At 38.8% G+C, this 23,796-nt stretch overlaps 1 protein-coding gene across 1 annotated transcript in view; it reads right to left on the bottom strand.

The window, feature by feature from the left end:
• Positions 1-23,796, bottom strand: part of LOC125481115 (disintegrin and metalloproteinase domain-containing protein 10-like) — a 25,280-nt gene continuing 1,484 nt past the window's right edge. Inside the window, exons 2-4 of the mRNA XM_048592269.1 lie at positions 12,709-12,827; positions 3,361-3,519; positions 1-26 (exon numbers count right to left, since the gene is read on the bottom strand). Of these exons, the coding sequence (XP_048448226.1) occupies positions 16-26; positions 3,361-3,519; positions 12,709-12,811 (273 nt within the window). The 5' untranslated portion in view covers positions 12,812-12,827 and the 3' untranslated portion in view covers positions 1-15. The remainder of the gene's footprint in view (positions 27-3,360; positions 3,520-12,708; positions 12,828-23,796) is intronic.

Below are 23,796 nucleotides of genomic sequence, written 5' to 3'. Positions count from 1 at the left end.
TTCATATACAGTCCATCAAATGGTGTCTGCGAGGCAGAAAGATACTTGGACTTCATTATCTTCATTCACGAGAATGCTGTCTCACAGAAATAAGAGGCAGAAGCTTTCACTTGAAAAAGCACAGGACGATAAACTGGCTGTCCTTTGATTTGACTTTGAGTTCAATATAATTTTGCTCAGTAATAATTTGCATTTCAACTCAATGGCTTTGTAAATCAAACACCTGATGGAATTTGGTAGCCAACACACCAATATCTACTTGAAGGGATGGATCTGAGACAAACATAACCCTTTTCTCCATCACATCTAATTCACGAAATCACCTATTGAATTCCTCTGCTCATATCCTCGTGCGCACAGTTGATTGCTGGTAGGGAACATTTTTTTGTTTTTGATTTTTTCTAGTATTTTCCTCAGAGTCAGGAATTGTTGCAGTGTTTTCAAAAATCAGGAGAACCACAAACCCATTTTTAATGTGGATGAAAGCAAGTCTCTGTCCTTGCCCGACAGTTCACATACCGCTCAGTTTTGACATCATGTCTGTGAGGAACCCAATGTCAAACAAACGCATGTTGTCTGATAGCTCACATAACGCTTCACACCTTCAGTTAAGTGACAATCAGGCATTCTGTAAATCTTGATAGACCTTCCCTTGACTTAACTATCTTACACTATTATGAAGGATTAGTTCACCAGGAACAGCATCAAGGAAGTATTTAAACAAGCAAAAAACTGAAGGGCTCTCATTCAAGATCAAGTTTACAATCTGAAGAACAACATTCATTGCACGAGAAAAGTCCTAAACTTAACCTGTGAACGCTTGGAGGAATATGCAATAGCAATTAACAAGACAGGAAAAGCAGACCATTTCTGTAAAATGCAACAGTGTGCATATGCATCATCCATTGTGATGAAAATCAGTTTCATGATTGCAATGTTTTTCTCAAGCACGTACCTAATGAATTCTTTGAGGAAACCCTCACCTCTTGTTCTCCAACAGGAAAAAAATGGTGAGAAGATCCTCCTTACTTACTATGTCCTTAAAAACAATGCACAAAAAAAAAAATCAGCAGGGCTGCATCATGGCTGGGTTCATTGAAGTGCAGTGAGAAGCATTCAGTGCTTCAGATCCTGCTGCATTTACTAAAAACACATCTTCAAAAGGTTCCACTTGCTTTGCTACTGTGGAAGCACCAACTGAAGTACTCTAGATTACTATTATTTCAATGTTCTTAATTTCCTTTTAAAATAAGAAAAAAGTGAGCAGCCAGTCATTGCTTCTTTAATTACTTTGCCATCTGTGAACAATTTACTGTTATGCCAGAAAATGAGAAATTCGAAATTATTCTTCAGTGCAGGCCTAATCTTTTACTGTTGGCTTAGGAAAAAAAACACATTCGTTGAGCTTTCTGATCAGCTTTTACCTCATCAACTTCCTTGGTCTGAAGCGTGTTGTTCAAGGGAAAACTATCCTTGAATTTGCTATGCATTGCAGTGTGGTATCATGCCAAATTCCCCTTTTTACTTACCAATATACTTTGGTGACATACAAGACAAGTGCTCTTATCTTTTACGGTTATTAATAGATACTAATTTTTCAATTACTCGTGGAAGTTCAACATTTTAGTTTCGTTTTAGACGATCCAGCTTCACTTTGCAGTTTGTGACGTCACTCTGCAGCTCATCATGCTGCAAGTAAGCCCTCTGGATCTGCACCCTGGAATATCCAGACCTTTGCAGGTTGCTTTCAAATGTGGAGGTACAGGAGGTCACTTCTGTGGTTGCAATTTGTTTTTGGAGCCCCTGGTTGCCTGGTGTTGCTCAGATATTGAGTACAGGCATAGAACCACCAACCCAGCCCTTATTTTTACCCTTCACCCTGCATGGGTCTATTAGATAAGCAGCTGAAGAGAAACTGCAGGTCTACACAGAATGGACAGAAAAGCAGGATTAGCCAAGCTGCTGTTGCAGAGAATCTGCAAAGACATGATATGTCAAAGACAGTTTCCCATGTTTCTAGTAGTTATATACTTGCTTTACTCATCAGTTCCTAGCATATTTCTTATTTGCTTGCATTGCCACCACAAACTTACTTTACTCTGCAATGATAGTCAATAATAATTCAACAATCTAGCACAGCCTGTTAACTTTTCTCTAGTCGCACAACTTCCACAAGCAGAAGTCATAGAGCAACATGACGATCAATGTGCATGCACCGAGGCAACGTAGGAAGGCAGGGAGATTGGGATCAATGTGTTGGAGACCACTGCTCAATCAAAGTTCTCTAATTTTAGGAGAGATCGGACCAACTTGGTTTGTTTTTACTTGAACGTCGAAGGCTGAGAAGCGACCTGATAGAAGTTTACGAAATTATGAGTGGCACGGATAGAATGGATAGTCGGTCTTTGTTCCAAGGTAGAAATGTCAATTACGAGCGGATATATGTTAAGGTAAAAAGGGGAAGTTTAAAGGAGATGTGAGAAGCAAGTTTTTTTTTTAAAACAGAGTAGTAAGTTTTGGTATGCAATGGCAGAGGAAGTGGTAGAAGCAGATACAATAGCAATGTTTAAGAGGCATCTTGACAGATATGAAAATACGCAGGGATATGGACCAGATATAGGCAAAAGGTTTTCAGTTTAAAAAGGCATCGTGTGTCAGTGCAGGCTTCCTGGTTCAAAGGGCCTGCTCCTGAGCTATACAGTTCTTTGGAAGATAGACTGGTTTTCTCCAGGCTTAAAATAGCTTTTACCTACACAGCAAGCTCCTGAGATGGTGGGAATCAAATGGCTTCTCACTACCTTGTTCATAGCCTGAAGCTTTCCAACTACCTAAGAATCATAGCTGTTAGCAGGCAGAAGGCCTTTGTCGTTAATAATTGGTCAGCGGTCCACGGATTAATCAGCTACTTCTTGCTGGCTGAATCTCAGTGTGTATGCACCCCTTGAATTCCACCTCATCTAGAAACTACACTTCCAAACAAAGATTGATCAAGAAGTTGTGCAAATGGTGTTTAATGAGGTTTAAGTTACTGGCTTTTAAAAACTGCACTGATCCTTCTCAAACCAGTTCTTTCCCCATTTCAGTCAACAAAAGCTAGAAAAATAAAGAGACAGTGTTTACAATCTTTAGAACTGCGACTTATGTGACCCCTTAATCTTGCATTGTTAATGGAATAAATCCTCAATTTAAACCCTTCAGTCTTAATCCCACAGAAGTCTTAGCTGCTTTTTAGTCGAGGGAACAAGAGATTTTTAGATAACCTCTACCTGTTTTGCAATAAAAAGTAGTTGCAAAGGAAACAATAATTGCCCCTCAAACAATTTTTTTTTTTTTTAATACAGCAAATAAGAAAATACTTACTGATATCATCTTCATGGTAGATCACAGAGTGGAAAGGTGGCTTTCTGTTTTTAATGTATCGCTCAGCTGGTTCAACGTAGAAAGTACCCTGGTGGGTCTGGACAAACCCTTCAAACCGTCCATCTACAATAGAACCATGACTGAGAGACCCTCTCTCTCCTGAAACATGGGGAAAAAAAAAGAGTAACTAAAACTTTCAAACCACTGAGCAAAAACTAGAAAAGTCAAGTTACTCAAATCTCGTGAGTTAAATTCCTTCAGGAAGAATAAGATTTAAAATATAAATGAATCTGAATTTTCTTTTTGAATTTAGCAGTGAAGTTGCTCCCACACTGAACACTGTGGGTTCAAAATATAGTACATACCACAGTAAAAATATTAAAATTTCTTAGCATTCAGTACAGGTACCAAAGACACCTTTGGTTGAAGTGAGTTAGGGGGAATTAACACACCCAATAATAATCAGATGCTGATATAGTTAAGTTGAGTATTTTTTGCATCTTCTCAGTTCATTTAAAGTTAATCTAGTGCTTTGACTATGGCTTATTCAACCCACAAAGCAAACTCGTGAGGTGAATTCACAAGCACTCACTATTTGATGCTTAGAAAAAGCTCCATGATTTTGAATACAACTGCAGCTGTTCACTCAGCAAGCTGGACTCAAGAATGCTAGGGTGCTAGGTTCACAATGGAAATTAAATTTTTAATCAATCCTTTCACACATATTTTGACATTCATACGGAGGTGGGCCTTGAATCCAGGCGTTCCAGCCCAGGAGGTAGGGACACTACCACTGTACACAATAGAAATTGTTTTTCTTGAATTTAACCTCTCAGAGATTCTGACACACTTCTGGAGCAGGTGGTATGTGAAGTCAAGTCTCCTGGCTCAGAGGTAGGGACAACCACAGCAGACAAGAGGAGTCCACCATAATGGAAATTAGGTGTTTTGTGATCAAACTGTTCTGAAACGTTATAGCACATCTATCCGCCTGACTCAGAAAGGAATACTGCCACTGTACCACAGAGTTCCCACAATCTAATTTTTGTAAAAATTTAACCTATTTTTCTAATAAACCGGTTCAGAGATGTTATTACACAACTTTGGAGCAGGTGGAACTTGAACCCAGGCCTCTTGGTCCAGGGGTATGGACACTACCACTGCACCACAAGTTGGACACAAAAATCTAAATCACTATTAAAAGCACAAGCAGAATCACCTGGCTGCAATTCAAAAGTGATGGGAAGAGCATTCAAAACTTTTGACAGCTTGCATTGCCCTTAACAGGCTTTGCACACAAAGTATTCAATTGGAAACACATGTGATGGGGAGAAAAAGCTATTCTGTTGTAAGAGCATGAGACCAGATCAGTTGAAGATATCTGGTCAGCGCAGATGAGTTGGATCGAAGGGTCTATTTCAGTGTTGTATAACTCTATGACTGTTGGGTTTTAAAGAACTTTGACTCATCCTAAACCAGACTATTTGACTCTCCAACAACAGCATAAGATGATTTGGAATCAGTGACACGAATCCAGATTTGAGACTGTGGTTCATCCAAGACTATTATTTTTGTAATGGAAGAAATGCAGCAACTAACTTGCACACAGCAAACTTCTACAAACAGAAATGGAGTCAATTCCAGCGAATGGAGAGCCAAAGGTCACATGTTTGAGACATGAACTGCCAGGAGCTTGAGGCAAGTTTTGAATTTTCACTAAGGTAATTCAGAAGTTGCTTCAAGTTGGATGGGGTTAAAGGGGTTTGTTTGAACCAGGGAGTATATGAAAATTTGTTGCCAATCTCAAGACCAAGCGAGTGAAAACAGCATGGCAAATGGAAAAGGTATGCAGTTGGCAGTCAATATGATAGAACAATCTACATGAAGGGAGAGGTTTAATGAGAGCCCTGAGCCAAACAGCAGAGTTAGAGTTACAAATCCATCCAAATAAATTTAATCAGACTGTTTAAAAATAACTACCAAAAAACATCAGTAACCAAAAATCTATTAAATAATTTTGAAGAATTCAGTTGAACAATCAATCATTCATGATACGATACTAAAACTTAACATTTTCAACTGCTTTTTAAAATTATTCATATAACCAATGCAGTTTTATCATCTTCAGACAGCACTGTGGCTTCTTCAGGAGGTAAGTGCTAAAATAATAATTGTGAATTACTAAGCTATGCAAAGAAATCTACCAGTAATTGAATATTTATTAATTTTTTTTCCGGTTACCCTTAAATTGGCACCCAATTTAAAAGACTATTTTTCATATCAGTGCTGTTTCAAACTCATCACTTGACTGTTTTGAAATCATGTCAGGACACTTGGTGAATACAAGTAGCTAATGGAACATTATAAAATGTGAAATAAAATAGGAATAATTTAATAATTCATTATACTTGACAAGGTATAGATCACAAGTTAATGGACATAATGACAAGCTCAGGAAACAGTTCTTCTGACTTGCACTCAAAAGCCCATTCATTCTTTGGCACTGTCAGCACACTGACACAATTAAAGCAGTTTATTTTTAAAAAAAAAAAAAAAAAAAAAAAAAAAAAAAACCGGTCTTCGCATCTTACAATCTAAATTTATGACATACTCAAAACAATCACTGGACTAGGGTTTCCCAAATAGGAATGGCTGCTGTGGAGTTGCAACCAAATGTTTTATCTGCTTTTTCTAATTGTGTGTACAGCAAATTTGAACGATCTTGGAGGTCCAATTCCTGAGCAAAAAAAAAAAAAAACACACACAATCAAAAAGGTAGTTGCTTAAATCAACAGTCCACTCTTAAAGCTTCCTCAAACCCTACAGTTCTAAACACCAGTGAACTCATGCTCCAGGGTCATGGTAATTTTCAAGTCTCAGGATGGGATCACAGTGGGGTAACTACACTAGATCATCTTCCTTCTTCTTAACTCACATTATTCACTACAGATTACAGATCCATAGACTCTAGCTATTCCGCTCAACTGCATTCATGAATGTCTGGGTTGCAGAAATCTATTGAGCCCACTGGTTGATATATGCTCAGATAATTGAGAGTGGTCCTAAGCATATCTGCCCTTCAAAGCAGTTACTGGACCGATGAAGGTATTATACTTATTGGCACCACGCTGTCCAAATATTTTTTCCAACCTGTCTTTTCATCTTTAGTAAATTTCAGAACATTGCACCAACAGAAATTTTTGTTTTTTAAAAAACCATCAGAACTGCTTGGACTGAAATAAAGTCATATAGAAATGTCCCGTCAAAGTCATGTGACCTGTACACACACAACGCAGACAGCAATCTTACTGACGCTTCAAAAATTTATTCTGATCAAACTACTGTCTGTTGTGCTCAGAACATGTTACCAGAAGTGGAGCTTGATTGAGTGCAAAGAAAAAAAAAAGCTCTTGACAAAGCAATATATAAACATTGAGACCTGTGAAAGCTGCTATAACCAAATGAAATAAGCTAAAATATAAAAACAAAATTGGACACAGCTGAAACACCAGCAAGAGAAAGTGCCTGCAGTTTTACTACCTGCAATGCCAAAATTAAGAAATAAGAACAGATCTGTTCAACAAGCCAGAGAAGTTAAGTATCACTACACACCCAGCACTGTTGGAAAGAGACGGTTTCAAAATTTGTTCCAACCTGAATCTTTGAAGAGCAGAAAAAAAAAAACACCACTGAAATTTTGAAAGCCTTCAAGATGTGCTTTGAACTTGAAATGAATTTAACTTATAATAAACCATATGCATTCAATATTAGGCCCCAAGGTTAAAATAAAAATCCATTCATCAATAAAATGACCTCATTAATTCAGCTTACAGAATCCTGTGAAGTTGCCTCATTAAAAGGCCATCTAATTAAAGAAAGATTGTATTAAATACAAGGGATCCTATATGAGAGCGCATCTACTGAGAGAAGTTCATTCTCAGGAAAACCACATACATGCAGAAATTCTGAGGTCATTTATCAGCAGCTAGAGCATAGTCATGGCAGAAGAGACTAGCTTTTATATTATACAGATAGATACACAAACCCCAAAAGGGCAGAACAATCATGGTCAAAGGCAGGATGAAAATGCTACAGGTCATCTGGTGTGGTAAGCAGTATTCTTACTGCAAAAAGCTGAATCATTTTGCACACAAGTATATAGCTAAAAGAAAGCACAAAAAGTACAGATAGCTACTACAGTCATATCAGGTCAAGATTCTGATGAATCACTCCAAACTTTACAATAGGTTGGTTCAGTCAAGGAGAACATGAGGTCAGCATGAAGTGCCAGATAGACACTCGTGTATCATGCAACATCATGATCTTTACAAACCTGTGTTAAGTGGCTCAACATGGCAATCCAGAAATGAGGCCCTGAAAAGTAAGGTTAAGGCTGCATGATGGCACTGTATTCAAGCTGAAAGAGTAGATTACTAAAGTCCAATGTTCAACATGAATGAGGATCATGAATGACAAACAAAAGGCACTTATCTCAGTCAGAGCAAGTTTAAAGCTTGGTCTAGTAAAGCTCGACATGCCAGAAGAGATTTGCAGTGTATCACAGCACACTAAATCACCAACAGTGGGATTGACCCTAGAAGAATACAAGGTGTGCGTACAGGAACACAGAGGTCTGGCAGCATCTGTGGAGACAAATAGAGTTATGTTTCAAGTCTTCTACGGATTTTCATCAGAACTGTTCTCCAATATTGAAGTGAATGAGAATGCAAGACCAACTCAGCAACTGCTCTGGAAAAGTTCCAGCTCCCATCTTAAAAGAAAGACAAGATAGAAGAGCTAGGAGAAAAAGGAATTAATGAAGAAAGTGATAATTCAACAGAATGGATTAGCAGCACAGTAGCCATCAAACAACCTGGAAAGTTGAAAGTACGCATGGATTTAAAGGATCTAAATGAAGTCCCAACGAGGTCTCACTGTCCCTTGTTAAGCATTGAAGGAATTTTGCCACAACTTGCAAAGGCAAGAGATGTGCTCTACTGGCTGAATGGCAGCTACAAAATAAAGGACCACGTTACAAGCACTGCACTGACTTGGAAGTATCAAAGTAAGCAAGCTAGAAAGCTGATGATGCAAGACACCCTGGACTGATCATGGATATAGTAAAACTCTTGACACTGGCAGGAACTTATCACTGTGGACTACTATTTTGACGACTGGAGGTTGACCAGCTGACTTTGACAACTATCATTGAGATTGTTATGTCTGAAAGCACACTTCAGCTGTTATAGCATTGTTACTCATTATAAAGTTGACAATGGACCTCAGTGAAAAATTTAGTTGCTTTATAACTGGTAGGGAAATTCAATGCTTGATTCACTTTTTTGAAGTAGTGATTAGGTGTATAGATGCCAGTAGGGCATTGGATGTAATCTACAAGGACTTTGGTAAGGCTTCTAACAGAACCCCGTATGGAAGACTGGTCAAGAAAATAACAGCCCATGGGATCCAGGGATAAATTTAGCAAATTAGATCAGTAACAGGAGTAAAGGGCAATGGCTGAAGGTTGTTTTTCTGACTGCATGCCTGTGTCGAATGTTGGATGCCTTGTGATTTAGTGTATATTAATGATCCAGACACAAAATACAGGAGGTCTGATTAATAAGTTCACAGATGAAAATCACTGGTAGCATAGTAAAAAGCCTGAAGACTACAGGACAGGCTGATCAGATGGGCAGAGCAATGGCAAATGCAGTTTAATCCAGAAAAATGAAGGGATGCAGTCTGGGAGGACTAATATGGCAAAGGAGAACACAATGAACGGTAGGAAGTACAGAGGGTCAACGTGCCCTTGCTGTGCATGTCTCCAGATCTTAGAAGGAAACAGATGGATACAGTGATTAAGATTGGAGAGCTAGTCATCATACAAACATTCAATGCTCTCAACATGAGTCAGCTTAAGTGACAACTCAGGATGGTTGTCACCTTAATCATACATGGTGGAAGTAAACCACCAGATATACCACTGCAAACACAAGCACATACACAGAACTGGAGAAACTACCCTAGTGCAAGTAGCTGATCAGAAAATACAAACTCATCTTCTACACAATCCACAGAAGCCATCAGATCCAGAGGTGCACAGCAACCCAACAAGAGAAATGGAAGAACAAAGGTACCACAGCAATAAATAACATGGAAATGATATTCCCTGGTGAAGGAACATCCCTAAAATGAACCAACAACTACATGCAAGCATTTCATTTAGAGACCAGCACAACTTAAGGACTACGTACGCAATGTTTATGCAGAGACAAATGTGAATCATCAAGTGCTAATTCAGGAGAACAGCATTAACTGGGTAACTCAGTGTACAAATGTAACCAATTACATTTTTTTTTTTATATAAAAAGAAGGATATTTGGACTGAAACAGAATCAAGTAAATTGCGTTCCTGGTCTGTTATCATGTAAATACCGAAACAGGCCCACTCTACAGGTAACAATCTTACTCACACTCCAACAAAGAATTCTTTCTGATCAGACTGCTGGCAGTTGTGCTCAGAACTCTTCATTATCTTGAAGGCATTTTCTCAAGTCACCCATTTACATTCTCCATTCTCATCAAAAAAAATAGTAAAATCACGTGATAAATCTTTTTCCTGTGTCAAGTCCTCACTTTTGCACTACAGCTGGAACGCTCTGCATTTGCCAGGCAACTCCAAGACTTTTTTTTTTTTTTTTAAAAACACAACGCCTTCCAAACACTCCACCACAAACATGAAAAAAGCAGGAGCATGGGAATACCATAATCCTTAATTCCTCCTCCAATCACAGCATTTCAGCTTGGATCTCAGAATCCATAAAATCCCTACAGTGTCAAAACAGGCTATTTGGCCCAACATGTCCACACAGACCTTCTGAAGAGTATCCCACCTATTCCTGTAACCCTGCATTTCCCATGCCTAACCCATCTAGCTTGCACATCCCTGGACACTATGGGCAATTTAGCATGGCCAATCCATCTGACTTGCACATCTTTGGACTACGGGAGGAAACTAGAGCACCTAGCAGAAACCCATGCAGACACAGAGACCACACAGTCACCTAAGGATGGAATCGAACCCGGTTCCCTGGCGCTGAGAGGCAGCAGTGCTAAACACTGAGCCACTGGCCTGGCCCGCCCCAAAATCAAATTCAAATTAAACCATGTGCCACTGCAGGATTTGAACCCAGGTCCACAAAACATTACCTGGATCAACAATCCAGTGATAACACCGCAAGGCCACCATCTCCCTCTTTTTGCCATTCTTAGACTGTTGCCATGCGAAAACCTCGGAACTTCCTAACTTAAAGCATTTTGTGGGAGCCACTTCTAAATATAGATTTCAGCAGTAAGAATGCAGTTCACCATTCTCCTGATGTAACTAAGGATAGACTACAAAAGCTGACTTTAATTAATGTATTAAAAAATCTTAATGTATTAAACAAATTTTTAAAAATAAATCTTTCCTCCAATGTGGTGCAGAAAATAGGGCACGGTCCTAAGCCAAATTTCGTATGGATCTCTCAGGTCTGAATTAATCTCTCCACCTGAACTGTTAACTGATAAAAAGCACACACTAGACCAAAAACTCTAGCTTAGTTGGCCTGTGCTTGGAGATTAAAATTTGGAGACAGTCAGCAAACTAAAATCAGACAAAAAACCTTTTTCGTAACTAATTTTTAAACTAAATGTTCAGTGTTCCAACATGATAGTTCACCAAGTCATGTTATACTGTTGACATAAGCCTGCTTAAAATGGGGTAGCCACAATTAGAAATTTGCATCACAATTTTTCTGTATGGATAAAAACCAAACAAACAGTATAAGGCACTGTGGCTACTTGACATTATTTAATTTTACACTGATGGAGTGGATGACAATGCCTGCCTTTCTACACTTCAAGTAAGGAGATTCTGGTCATTACTGTACTGTGTGAGGAACATGTTTAATTTGTATTGGCAGTTTAAACAGCAAGACCTAAATCATTATCAAGAATGGCCAAGTATTGTCAGTGTTAGGAATCAGACACTGGGAATGCAAAGGTATCTGCAACTGAAGTTCTTCAAAGCTGACAACCAGACCAAACGTCTCTTACAAAATAAGAGAGAAGTCATACTCTGTCAATCAAGTGTTAAACAGGATTATGGTACAGCATACCCAGTTACTCCTTCAAGATTGTCTTTAAGTCAACTATGTCATCATTGCCTATAAGTATCAGAACACTTGTTACATCCCAAGGGTACTTTTCTTACTTATCTCTTTTTCTTCTGTGAAGGCAGACTCATCCTGTATTTCACCTTAAGTTGCCAGCCTGAACAGAAAATTGAACATGTGCCAACTGAGCATAGCTGCCAATATTTCAGTCCAGAGTCAGAATGTGTTGGATTGAAACCTTAAACCAGAACTTGAGCACAAAGTAGGCATGTACTCTAGGGTAGTACCCTGTGGCGCATTATTGAGGCCGAGCAATTTTTAAAGCTGTTTTGGTAATCACAAATGATCGTGGGTAGACTCATTAGTCAACCACGTCCAAGCTGTTAGTTGTTTCACAGTCTTCTGCGGGTTCACTCATGACTGAAGACACCTAAGCAAGATCAGCAAAGAAAGTGCTCAGAGGAACACTTGTTGTACCACCCCTGGTCTCTCTCTAGGTATGTTAGAGTTTGCAATTCAAACAGATGTTCCAGGTAACAAGTGCAGCATCAACCTTCAGGGAAGCTCTCTCCAATCAGGAGATGCAATACTTAACATAGATAGTAGGAACTGCAGATGCTGGAGAATCTGAGATAACAAGGTGTAGAGCTGGATGAACACAGCAGGCCAAGCAGCATCAGAGGAGCTCTAGGCCCAAAACGTCAGCTTTCCTGCTCCTCTTGTTAACTCATGCAATACTTAACAGTTGGCTTTCATGCTTTTAGATTTCAATTTTGAAGTAAAATTTGGGGCAGATCTAAAATGATCTAGATACCATAATATGGACCTACTCAGTTACACAACAAAAATGTATTTCATCACAAAACTTCACATTTTTACCTCAAAAGACATGTTAAATTGGCTTATAAAATGTAAACGTGGCCGCAATATCAGTTGTGTTAAGCTCCTAGAGTGACTAAAGTTCGTGGCAAGGTAAGACGTCATGTTGAACACCACTAACAATTATCGCTTTAAAATATTCCTGTCTTTTGACAACTGTTAAAAAAAAACTCATCTTCTAGCAAGTGACAATTAAAATTTATAAAGGAATCCAGCAATGAGTTGCAGACTAGACACCAAAGGAGCTCGGTCTGCAAATAATCTGTGTCGTGCAGAACATATATTAATGCCAGGTCACAATTAATAATCTTACCATAGATTTCGCCAGTGTAAATATGAGAGGCATCGTAATTCAGCTCTTCACCTGATACTTCCAGTTTAAAATCATCTGTGAATATAGAGGTGTCTCGTTTCATTCTCAGGTTGAACTGCCTAAGAAAGCAAGCAGTGAATAAGGCAAATTAAATCTTTGGAAACATTCTAGAAATAGAAATTTCTGTGAAAGTAAGTTTCTTTCATGGTAAACTCATTATTTGCAAACTACACCAGCATGGTACAGGTAGAATTAATTTAAACCATCCCTTGTTTCTTTCCTACTAATCAGCCAAAAATCTGGTACTCCATTTTTGTCAACTTTTCCAGTAAAGACAGACACAGATGTAATATGGGCAATGTAAAATATTGATCTATCATAAGATTTTTAGCCAAGTACTTACAGAATGTACTATTTACAACTGGAAACAGATTTATTGAAAAGGTGGACAAAAAAAAAATGAACATTGCTAAAAATACACTGTTTACGTCACATCAGGAAAAATCAAGTTGAATTTCTCCACAAAACACAAGGAAGCTGTTTAACCGTGAATGAATAACTGATTTGTTTTATTTGAAACAAAAACAATGCCAACTCTCAGAAGTGTACACGATTGACTCAAGAAGCTACAATAAAGTTTTTTTTAAAATAAGCAGACTGTTACTCCATGGCCAGAAAATGGTTAAAAAAGTGTAGCAGAACACAAAAGGATGACAATTGTTTTTTGAAAAGATACCACATTAATTATGAAAAGCATAACCTGGTTACAAGAAATTAACCACTTAAATTCTATTGAGCCTTCGCATACAAATACCAGTAAAATTTATTAGACATTTGGGAGTACCAAAATGCATCATTGCTGAAGTGCTACCTTTGGAAGCTTTTGGTCTTGCAAATATCTGAACAATTTGCATGAAAAACCAAATGTTCATGGCAAAACAAAACATTTTACACAATGAGGAGTGTGTTGGCTGGTTGGCAAGTGGCATCTGGTACTGGCATTAGCATCAAGAATGATTCACTTAGAAAGATGACCAAGTTAACTTACAAACTTGGCTTATTCCAGGCAGGTTGACTAACTGGTCAAGGCATTGCCTCGAGAAGTGAACTACAGAACAGCTGTCACCTATTCGGTCAGGTGAAACAGGGATCTTGGTTCCATGGAAGTGACCTGACCACTGAGCTAAGAGGTCCATGTTCAAGTTCCATCTTCTCCAGAGTTGTGAATTATCTCTGCAAGTTTGATTAGCAAAAATATTCAGAGAATGCTTACATTCCTTTTGTGCGAAAGTAACTCTAAAGATATGTACCTTGCAGTAAGTGCAAATGCCGTATACCACAAGCGATGTTCCCTCTTAGCTGCATGGCTACTCCAATGTTCTGCACACCATGATCAGTGTCAGCACGCCAGTTGCACCGTTGACCTCCAAAGCACAAGCATCTGGTCAGAAAATTTAGAGGGAATGCTGACGGCAACCTGACCGACTATCTTCAAATTGGTCATTCGTGTAATTCTCAATACACTCAGCATTATTTAGTTAATCTTGTCTAATTGTGGAATCACATTTAACACTGGACACGAAGTTGGAAGTTTTGTAAGCAGAGGTTGATTATACTATCAATACCACACCTATTGCAAATAGCTGACGGCATGCTGATTCACAATTCTTTGAGATTTGTGAGCCTACGTACCTAGCATCATACTGGCACTGAAGTTCATTCACTGCAACACTCATTAGTAGGATAGGAGAGATATCTTCATGGCTTGACTGCAGTGTCTCATTCATGGTGAACACCACCTGTGTTACAACTGCATAGTAGAAGCACGAAACACCTAGCTTCACTTTTTACTCAAACCCAAGATACCAGGATATTATGAGATAGTGTGGGCAGTTGTCAGGACTATAAGCAGCAGTCTTAGGACCATTCATGAGTTCAGAGATATACAGTGAGAAAAGATCTAGTAATTATCCAACAGGCATCCAATTTCAGCATCCAGCTAGCTTGGTGAACAACACAGCTAGGGCCATATTTATGAGATTGCTTATATGGCTATTCTTACAGCACAGAATTGTAGGAATCCCATTTCCTATACTGCTCAGTCAAGGGGGGCTTGTGATGGACAATAGGAGAGAACCCCTAAACAATTTCTCAACTACGAAAAAGGCACTCATGTGATTGCTCCGTTTCAAATGCTGAATTTTGAAGTGCAGGTAGGCAGGATTCGTTAAACTCAAGAGGCTGCAGAAAAGATTTAAGGATGTTGCCGTGACTGAATATTTTGAGTTATCGGGAGAGGCAGAATAGATTTGGGCTTTCTTCCCTGTAACTGAGAATGAGGGATGACCTTATACAGGTTTATAAAATCATTAAGGCATGGATAGGGTGAATAGACAAGGTCTTTCTCGTGGGGTGGGGCAGCCTAAATCTACAGGGCATAGCTGTAAAGTGAGAGGGAAGAGATTTAAAAAGGACCTGAGAAGTAACTTTTTCACACAAACGGTGGTATGTGTAGCGAAAGAGCTGCCAGAGGATCTGGTGGAGGTAGGTACAACTCCAACATTTAAAAGGCATCTGGATGGGTACATGATTGGAAGGGTTTAGAGCGAGAGGGACTGAATACTGGCAAATGGAACTAGGTCAGATTGGGACGTCTGGTTGGTGCAGGCATGTTGGACCAAAGGATCTGTTTCTATCCTGTATGACTTTGACGTACAACACACATAAGGAAAATACAGCAGAGGCTTTAAATTAAAAAATGCGCAGATAGCAGAACTAAAATGATATTACATAAATCGAAGAACATTTACTTATTTTGAGAAAGGAAGAGTAGCTTCAGGGGGATGGACAGTAAAATACATCTTGGCAAAGGAATCAGCATGCCAAAAGGAGCACTTGACTGGTGAGAGTATTTCACCACTCTGTTAAAAGGAAACAATCTTTCACAGGAGGTTTGAGTTACTTTTTGTATCTTGTCCAAAACTCATGGAATGTCCTTACTGTTACACAGATGCTAAAACAAGTATTTTCTTTCATCTTGCTCACCCAGCATGTGTTACAGTCATATACAAAGTTATATACACAAGGGTGATCTTTTACTCAAATGTAAGCATGCAACATTGCAGTCTTGTTTTGACAATAAAGCAAGACAAAGGTTTATTACAGTGATCGTAACTCTATTAGTCATAAAGTAGCTATGAACAAAGGAGAGACCTGATGTAAAAGTTAAAAGTTTTAAAGTGAACTAAGGCCACTTTTCATGGTATTAGGTAGGAACTGTCAAAAGTTGATTATTAGAGCCTATTCGCAGGTAAAAAGACAGTTGGAAAGTGGGAGGCCTTCAAAAAGGAGATAATGAGAGTCCAAAGGCAGTATGTTCCCATTAGTGTGAAGGGGAAGACTGGTAGGTGTACAGAATGCTGGATGACTAGATAAATTGAGGTTCTGGTTAAGAAAATGAAAGAGACAGATGGCAGGTATGGACAGCTGGGATTGAGTGAATCCCAAGAGGAGTATAAGGGTAGTAGAAATATACTTAAGAAGGAAATCAGGAGGGCAAAAGGGGGATACGAGACAGCTTTGGCAAACAGGGTTAAGGAGAATCCAAAAGAGATTCTACAAATACATTAACAGCAGAAGAGTACCTAGGAAGAAAATAGGGCTTCTAAAAGATCAACAAGGCCATCTATATGTGGAACTACAAGAGACAGGCGAGATACTAAACAAGTATTTACTGTGAAAAAGGATATGGAAGGTGGAGAACTTGGAGAAATAAATAAACAATGATATCTTGAAAAGTGTCCATATTACAGAAGTGGTGGTGCTGGACATCTTAAAAAGTGCATAAAAATGGATAAAACCCCAGGACCTGATCAGGTGTATCCTAGAACTTAGTGGGAAGCTAGGGAAGACATTGCTGGGCCCTTGCTGAGATAAGCATGTGTATCATTGATAGTTACAAGTGAGGTGCCAAAAGACTGGAGGGTGACTAGTGTGCTACCACTACTTAAGAAAGATGGTAAGGAAAAACCAGGGAACTATAGACCAGTGAAGCTGACATTAGTGGTGGCTAAGTGGTTGGAGGGACACTGCACTGGCTGATGTCAATCAATGAAAATTACAGGCTGAAACTAATTGCGTGACCACTAATCTCCACGGGTCTGTCCAAAATAAACAATTTAGTTATTTTTGTTTTTGGTTGAGCAATGAGGTTGGGAAGATGGCAGGGTAGCAGAGAGAAGAAAAGCGGAAAAAAAAAAATTAAAAAAAAAAACAGAAAGTTAACTCACCTTGTCATTTTCCAAATAGTTAAAATTGCCCTTTCTAAACAAAGGCTCTCTTGCCATTGTAGACAATGATCATTTGCAGAAGGTAGCCCTAACTTGAACAATGTTGTTTCCTTTGTTGCAGCCCTTTCCTTCTGGCATTAGAGTTTTAGATCGAGGGAAAGTCAAATTTTATTAAAAGACGACATAATCTGGCCAAAGTAGACTGGGAACAGCTACTTACACATAAATCTATAGCAGAAAAATTAGTAGCATTCAAAAAGGAATCGGGGAAGAGTACAAAACACAACATGTTCCCCTCAGGGTGAAATTTTAGACCAACAAGCCCAAAGAACCCTTGATGTCCAGAAATATTCTAGACTGGACATGGAGGAAAAGAGAGGCTTTTGAAAACAGGTAAAAAGGGACCAAATCAACAGAGGCCCTAGTGGAGTATTGAGTGTGCACAGATGAAATAAAAAAGCAATTAGGAGAGTGAAGAGGTGGCATGAAAAAAGAAAAACGATGGCCGTTAAAATTAGGGAGATTCCCAGGATATTGTAGAAGTATTTCAAGAGGAAGAGGAAGAGGTTAACCAGGGAAACAGGAGCACCCATTCAGGACAAATCTGTGCATAGATCCAGAGAACATGGGTAGGGTGTTAAATGGGTACTCCTTCGGTCTTCAGTCTGGAGAAGGATGTAGGACAGAATTCAGGAAGAGGGACGAGGAGGCTCTTGAGCAGAGTGGCACAGAGAATAAGCTGATATTGAAGGTTTTGGCAGGCTTAAAAAGGTAAACAAACCCCCATGTCCAAATAAGTTGTATCCGAGCCACTGTGGTTGCCGAGGAAGGAAATTATAGGCGTTAAGACCCAAAGTTTTAGATTCCTGTGTGGCCATAGAGAAGATGCCAGAGGAATAGAAAACAACCAATGTGGTTCAATTTTTCAAGCAGGGTGGTAGAGATAAACCAGAGAATTTCAGACCAGTGAATCTCTCAAAGTAGTGGAGAAACAATTGGATAAAATTCTAAAGGAAAGAAATTAATCTCCACTTGGAGGGGTAAGGTTTGATCATTGATAGTCATCTTTGCCTTTTTAGATGAAAGTCATGCCTAATAAATTTGAGCCAAAGTTAGTGCAGCTGATGTAGTTTATATAGATTTCAGCAAAGCCTTTAACAAAATCCCATGTCAGAGACTGGTAAAGGTAAAAGCACACAGGATTAAGGGTAAATTGCCAAGGTGGATCCAAAATTAGTTTAAATGATAGGAGACAAAGGGCAGTGACAGAAGGCTGTTTGAATGACTGGAAATTGCTATCCAGCGGCATATCACAGGGATCAGTGCTGAGTCATTTATTATTTGCATCCACTACTTTCTGCTAACATTTCACATGAAAGGGCAGTATAGAAATACAAGAATTATCCCACTCCCTGATTCAGTTGAAGCCCCAAATCTAAAACATGACAACTATAAACATGAAGCCTAAATACAGCTGAACTCTCCCACAATTTTATTTCATTGAAAAATTTTAAGTCAGATTAATCAGATAAATGTTTCTCTTCTGGTACAAATATCACCCTTATTAAACATTTGCTGCAGTTTCTGCCTTTATTTGTAGCCTAGGTAGAAATTACAATCCAAATTTAGTTTCTCACATGGAGTATTTACTAATTCACTTAAGACCTTTTTCCACAGCAATTCAGAGGAAACAAACTAGGGCAAGGTCAAGAACACCATGCAGCAGTAGCATAGGCACTAAATGTTGTAGTGCAAGCATTTATTGCTTGAATATAGTATTAATAAGCAGAGCAACCTTGTCAAGGTTGCTTCAACAGTACTTTGAAATCCACGGCAGGAGCTGCAGAACGTTACCACCTCACAATTGTCCACCAAGACACACGCCAACCTGATTTGAATGCTGAAGTCATTTCTAGGCCACTATCGTTCTGTATTCAAAGTACAAAGCCTAATTGTTAAACATAATTTAATTATTTGGTCAAGAAGCAGGTTTTGATTAATTGATTTGCAAGATATGAGCATCACTGGCAAGGAAAGGTCCATCCCTTGGTGTTTTTCAGGTGACGGTCGTGAACCACCTACATTAATATGAAATGCTGCAATCCATGCAGTGTCAGTACTCCAATTCGCTCGAGGCACCAAGTGCCTGTTCTTGACCCAATGAGTAAGTGAATAGTAATGTAGCTCCAAGTCAGGAAGGTGTGGGGCTTGGAAAGCCATTTCCAGGTGTTTGCATGCTTCTGCTATCCTCATCTTTCTATATAGCACATGCCATAGCAGTATCCATCTTCAAGACTGCCCTGTCCAAATTGTCAATGTTATAGACTAGATGCTTGCGGTAGAGTCAATAAGTGGGGGACTGATTAAGCCTCTTATGTTGCTGTCCAAGATGCACTCAGACAGGCATGTGTACAGCACTCAATCACACTTCTGTGTCTGTAGATGGTGGCAAGTCAGGTGGTGAGTTACTTGCCACAGAATTCAGAGCCTCTGAGCCCCCTGGCAAGTTAAGCATTTGTCAGTTTATCTACCAGTTAGATATGCCATTGTCATAAATTGTGCAGCAGTTGACCATTGGTTTTTCTGGCCAACTCTTCCAAACACTGATACAAGAATAGATAAATTTGAAGCCTACTTACAAAATGTATTTCACCTGGTCTTGTGCAATAGAAGAAACATGCAAGTGAAGAGGTTTAAATGAGTAAAACTGGAAAAAAAAAGAACATTTCTGCCTCCAGGTCCTGTTTCAACAAGCAGTGCGCAAAATGAGGAAATCAAAACTCCAACTTCAACAGCTCAATTATCAGGTTACCACACTTAAGTACGATCAGGCATTTTGGCATTTTGCCATTTCCTATATAGTACATTTGAGAAAGCGCCAGGGTAGTCTCACTAATGTGAAGTCTGGTATTTGGAATTCCCTTTCAAGATAGGGGATACTTGGTAGAATCTGCACATCAGTAAATCAGTTTGAACTAGCACAAAGCAAATTCATGTTCCCAACTGCCATCAATGAGGAGTGCAAAGCAATACAAATATATTCAACTGCATTCCTTCAACAATCAACTTTGGGAACCAATTATGTGGAATAGAATTTAGCACAAATACAACTTCTATTCTGCTAACACTCAATTATACGTACGAGTAGATTCCAAAAATCATGTAATTTTAAGCAATAGTTTGAGAATGCTATGGTAAATTGGTCAACTAATTTCCAACTACCGTTAACATTTCAAAAGCTACTTGTCTTTTTCCAGGAACTTTTAAGTAAGCAGCTATGACAATTTCAATTCATGCTCCAAGTCAGCTGTTACATGGTAAATATTTCTACAAGATTTCCAAAAGGAAGAATAGTTCACAGCAATACAGGGGGAAAAAAAAGTTTATTCAGCTTGAAATGTACATCAAGATTTTGCAAGCAATAGTGACTGATTCCAAACAGACCATTGTACAAACACCATCTAAAACACAGAAATAGCCTGAAGCTGAGAGTCACGTTGGAACAAGTGTTGCAGGATGAAATATGAAAACGTCAAGCAAAGGGGTTTTCAGGAACTGTAACATAACTTAAGAAGCAGTATCAACTCTAAAAAGGCAGAGGATTAATCCTGGATGGAGCCAGAAGACAAAAGCAAAAGTAAATGCCAAGATTTAAAGGCAATTTAAAATCAGAAGGATTAAAATAATCTAAAAATGGCAACAGAGGCAGGTTGTATGCATGCACAGGCAAATTGTCTTCTGAACAAATTGGCAGCGCTATAGGCATAATTCCCATGAAAAGACCTATGATATACGAGTGCTAAAGACACGCCTTCCTTAGCTACAGCAATACTGAGAACTGAATAATCCTGATCATAAAACATTCAGAAGGGATAGAGTCATCGAAAGTAGAAACAACAATAAGCCCTTCCTTATGTTTGAATCAATGTATTGAAAAGATATTGAAATAGCTGAATCTGGGGGCGGCACAGTGGCTCAGTGGTTAGCACTGCTGCCTCACAGCACCAGGGACCCAGGTTCAATTCCAACCTTGGGTGACTGTGTGGAGTTTGCACATTCTCCCAGTGTCTGCATGGGTTTCCTCCGGGTGCTCCGGGTTCCTCGCACAGTCCAAAGATGTGCGGGTTAGGTGGATTGGCCATGCTAAATTGCCCGTAGCGTTCAGGGGTGTTTCGGTTAAGTGGATTAGACATGGGAAAGTTAGGGGTAGGGGAATTGGTCAGGGTGGGATGCTCTTCAGAGGGGCGGTGTGGACTTGTTGGGCCGAATGGCCTGTTTCCACACTAAGATTTCTATGATATCTATTTGAGTTATGGTAAATATAAAGAGGGGAAACTCACAGTTACAGGATGACAGTGCAGTAAACTGAGGGGATCAATACATTGTCAATTTCTAAAAAAAAAGACAACAACTGAGGTATGAAAATGGATTATTTTAATTAACGGAAGATGAATTGTGCTGAATGGAATAAAATGCAAGTGATTAACAAAGGTAAGTATGTCTACAAAGTATTCCCCACCAGCGCAGTGAGCCAAATTGGTGCTGAATCATGGGTAATTCTGTTATGGATACATTTCCAGAGAAAATTGGTCAAATGCATCCAAACATCTAAAATTTAATCAGCAAGACAATTAAAAAAAAAGTTCACTCCCATCAATTTCCAGGCCAGAGACTGAAGTGCAAAAATCTAGACTGAGGATCCAGTGCAGAACTAACAGCATGCAGTCCTGTAAATGTGTTGTCCTTTGCATGAAGTGCTAAACCAAGACCAAATTTACATGCACAGGCAGATAGAAAACATCCCATAGTATTACTTTTGAAAAAAGCTTGAGTGATCCACTTAGGTAATGATCAATATTTATCCTTCAAATAGCATATCTTAAAAAAAAAATGTAACTAGTTGTGTCCTTAGTGCTATTTGTTGGATCTGGCTTTGTGCAAATGGTTTTGTTATGCTTCTAAAACAAAAATACAAGTAGATCATTGCCAAAAAAAGAACATTGTGATGTCCAGAGATCATGACAGATGCTTTGCAAATGTGCTTTTTTTTTGTTTGAGCTTAATATAACAAATAAAAGTCTGCTACATCACAAAAGAAATATCCTTGTCGTTCTTCAGGATGACACTAACATTAATTGACCAACCATGACTTACTCAAATGTTGGATTGCCACGAAATAGTCTGTCTGGTTCATTTTCACTGGTGCACTTCCCAAGCAGACTCAGCATCTTTTAACCATCAGTTTGACTTTACAACCCAACATTTTAGGTGTACACTAGCTCCACCTGGGAAGATCCCTTAGCCATGTTTAACGGAGACCATGGATTTCTAAAATTCTGCAGGCAAGCCAATGTATTCCACTGAGACAATGTCTTCTGTAGGGCAACATGTTGGTTGAAATGCACGGACACGCATCATACAGCTTTAGTAACATTCAGTCCAACAACTGCTGACTTCACATGCAGAGTAGTAAACTATCAATGCTTAGCCAGTAACATGACTTTGTTATTTGATGAAATGATCAGCTCCAGCTTGAGAATACTTTTGTCATACTAATCAACTATAATTTCAATCATTTGTAGACTATGCTTTCCATTGTACAGGGAAGTGAAAAAAATCTCCAACGCTGACCAATCCCCAGATCAATGCCAGTTAGTTAATTGTAAAATCAGGGTTTTGAGAACTCTCATGGGAGAGATTCCCTGACAACTATCACTGGCTGGGCTCAAAATGACACAAGGCCATTTCAACATTGTGGGCATTTATACACATGGACCCTACCTACTGTGCAGTGAGTTATTGCTCTACGAGCACTTTTAGAAAGCAGAGTCTTGAGTGGATCTAATCCCTTGCTTAAGGGAAGGACAACATTTATTTTGGGTCACGCAATAAAAAACTTCCAAACATTGCAGATGGCACAAAGAAGCAATTTAGTTAATTAATTGAGATAAAACAGTTTCAACTAGAACTGCATTACAATTTTTTTTTTTAAAACAAGATTTAAGTATGCAAAATGTACCTTAAATTCAAAAATCCAAATAATCCCATGTTTACATGTGCACAGCCGCAAATGGTCAATAGATACAATAGGACAGCAGCTCACCACAGCTCGCCTTTTTCTTTGTTGGGAGAAAACAACTAGATTCTGCTTAACTGCTCACTAAATTAGTGCAGGTGAATTCAGAATTCTAAGGACAAAAGGTCTGGAAGAAAAACTGAAGAATCACATGTACATGTTTACACACTTGTGCTTTAGCACCAACTGATAGAGGAATCAGAATATCTTCAAAGAATACACAGATAACACAGATAGAACCGTAACAGCAGCTCATGCAATTCAGCGCAAGAAAGTAACAATATGGTGACTTTTGAACAGATTCGCCCTCATCTCAAACTTCAAATAGAAAACCAGGCACATTAGAACTTAAAAGAATGTTAAAGGTAACAGGTGGAAAGATGTGTTTAAATTCTCCAATACTTGTGTTTTACAAACACCACAATAACACCCTTGTACTGCTTATTATACGTAGGGTTCATATTGTCATATTCAAGTGAATAAGAACAAAAGTTAAACAGGCATATTCTCAGAATACAAGGTACTGAAATTTTTGTTAAAGGAACTTTGCAAAGTATCAATTAATCTTAAAGGCTAACTGATCAGATACACATTTCTAGGATTTTGCTTTTAAACATCCAGTTTCATTGAAATTCTTAACCATGCATGCAAAAACAAAAAACTAGGACTAATCAGTGATAGTGGGAACTGCAGATGCTGGAGAATCTGAGATAACACGGTGTA

This window comes from Rhincodon typus, unplaced genomic scaffold, assembly GCF_021869965.1.
Source record: "Rhincodon typus isolate 14 unplaced genomic scaffold, sRhiTyp1.1 hic_rhity00000918, whole genome shotgun sequence".
NCBI classification, from domain to species: domain Eukaryota; kingdom Metazoa; phylum Chordata; class Chondrichthyes; order Orectolobiformes; family Rhincodontidae; genus Rhincodon; species Rhincodon typus.
This window is presented reverse-complemented; position numbering and strand designations above follow the sequence as displayed.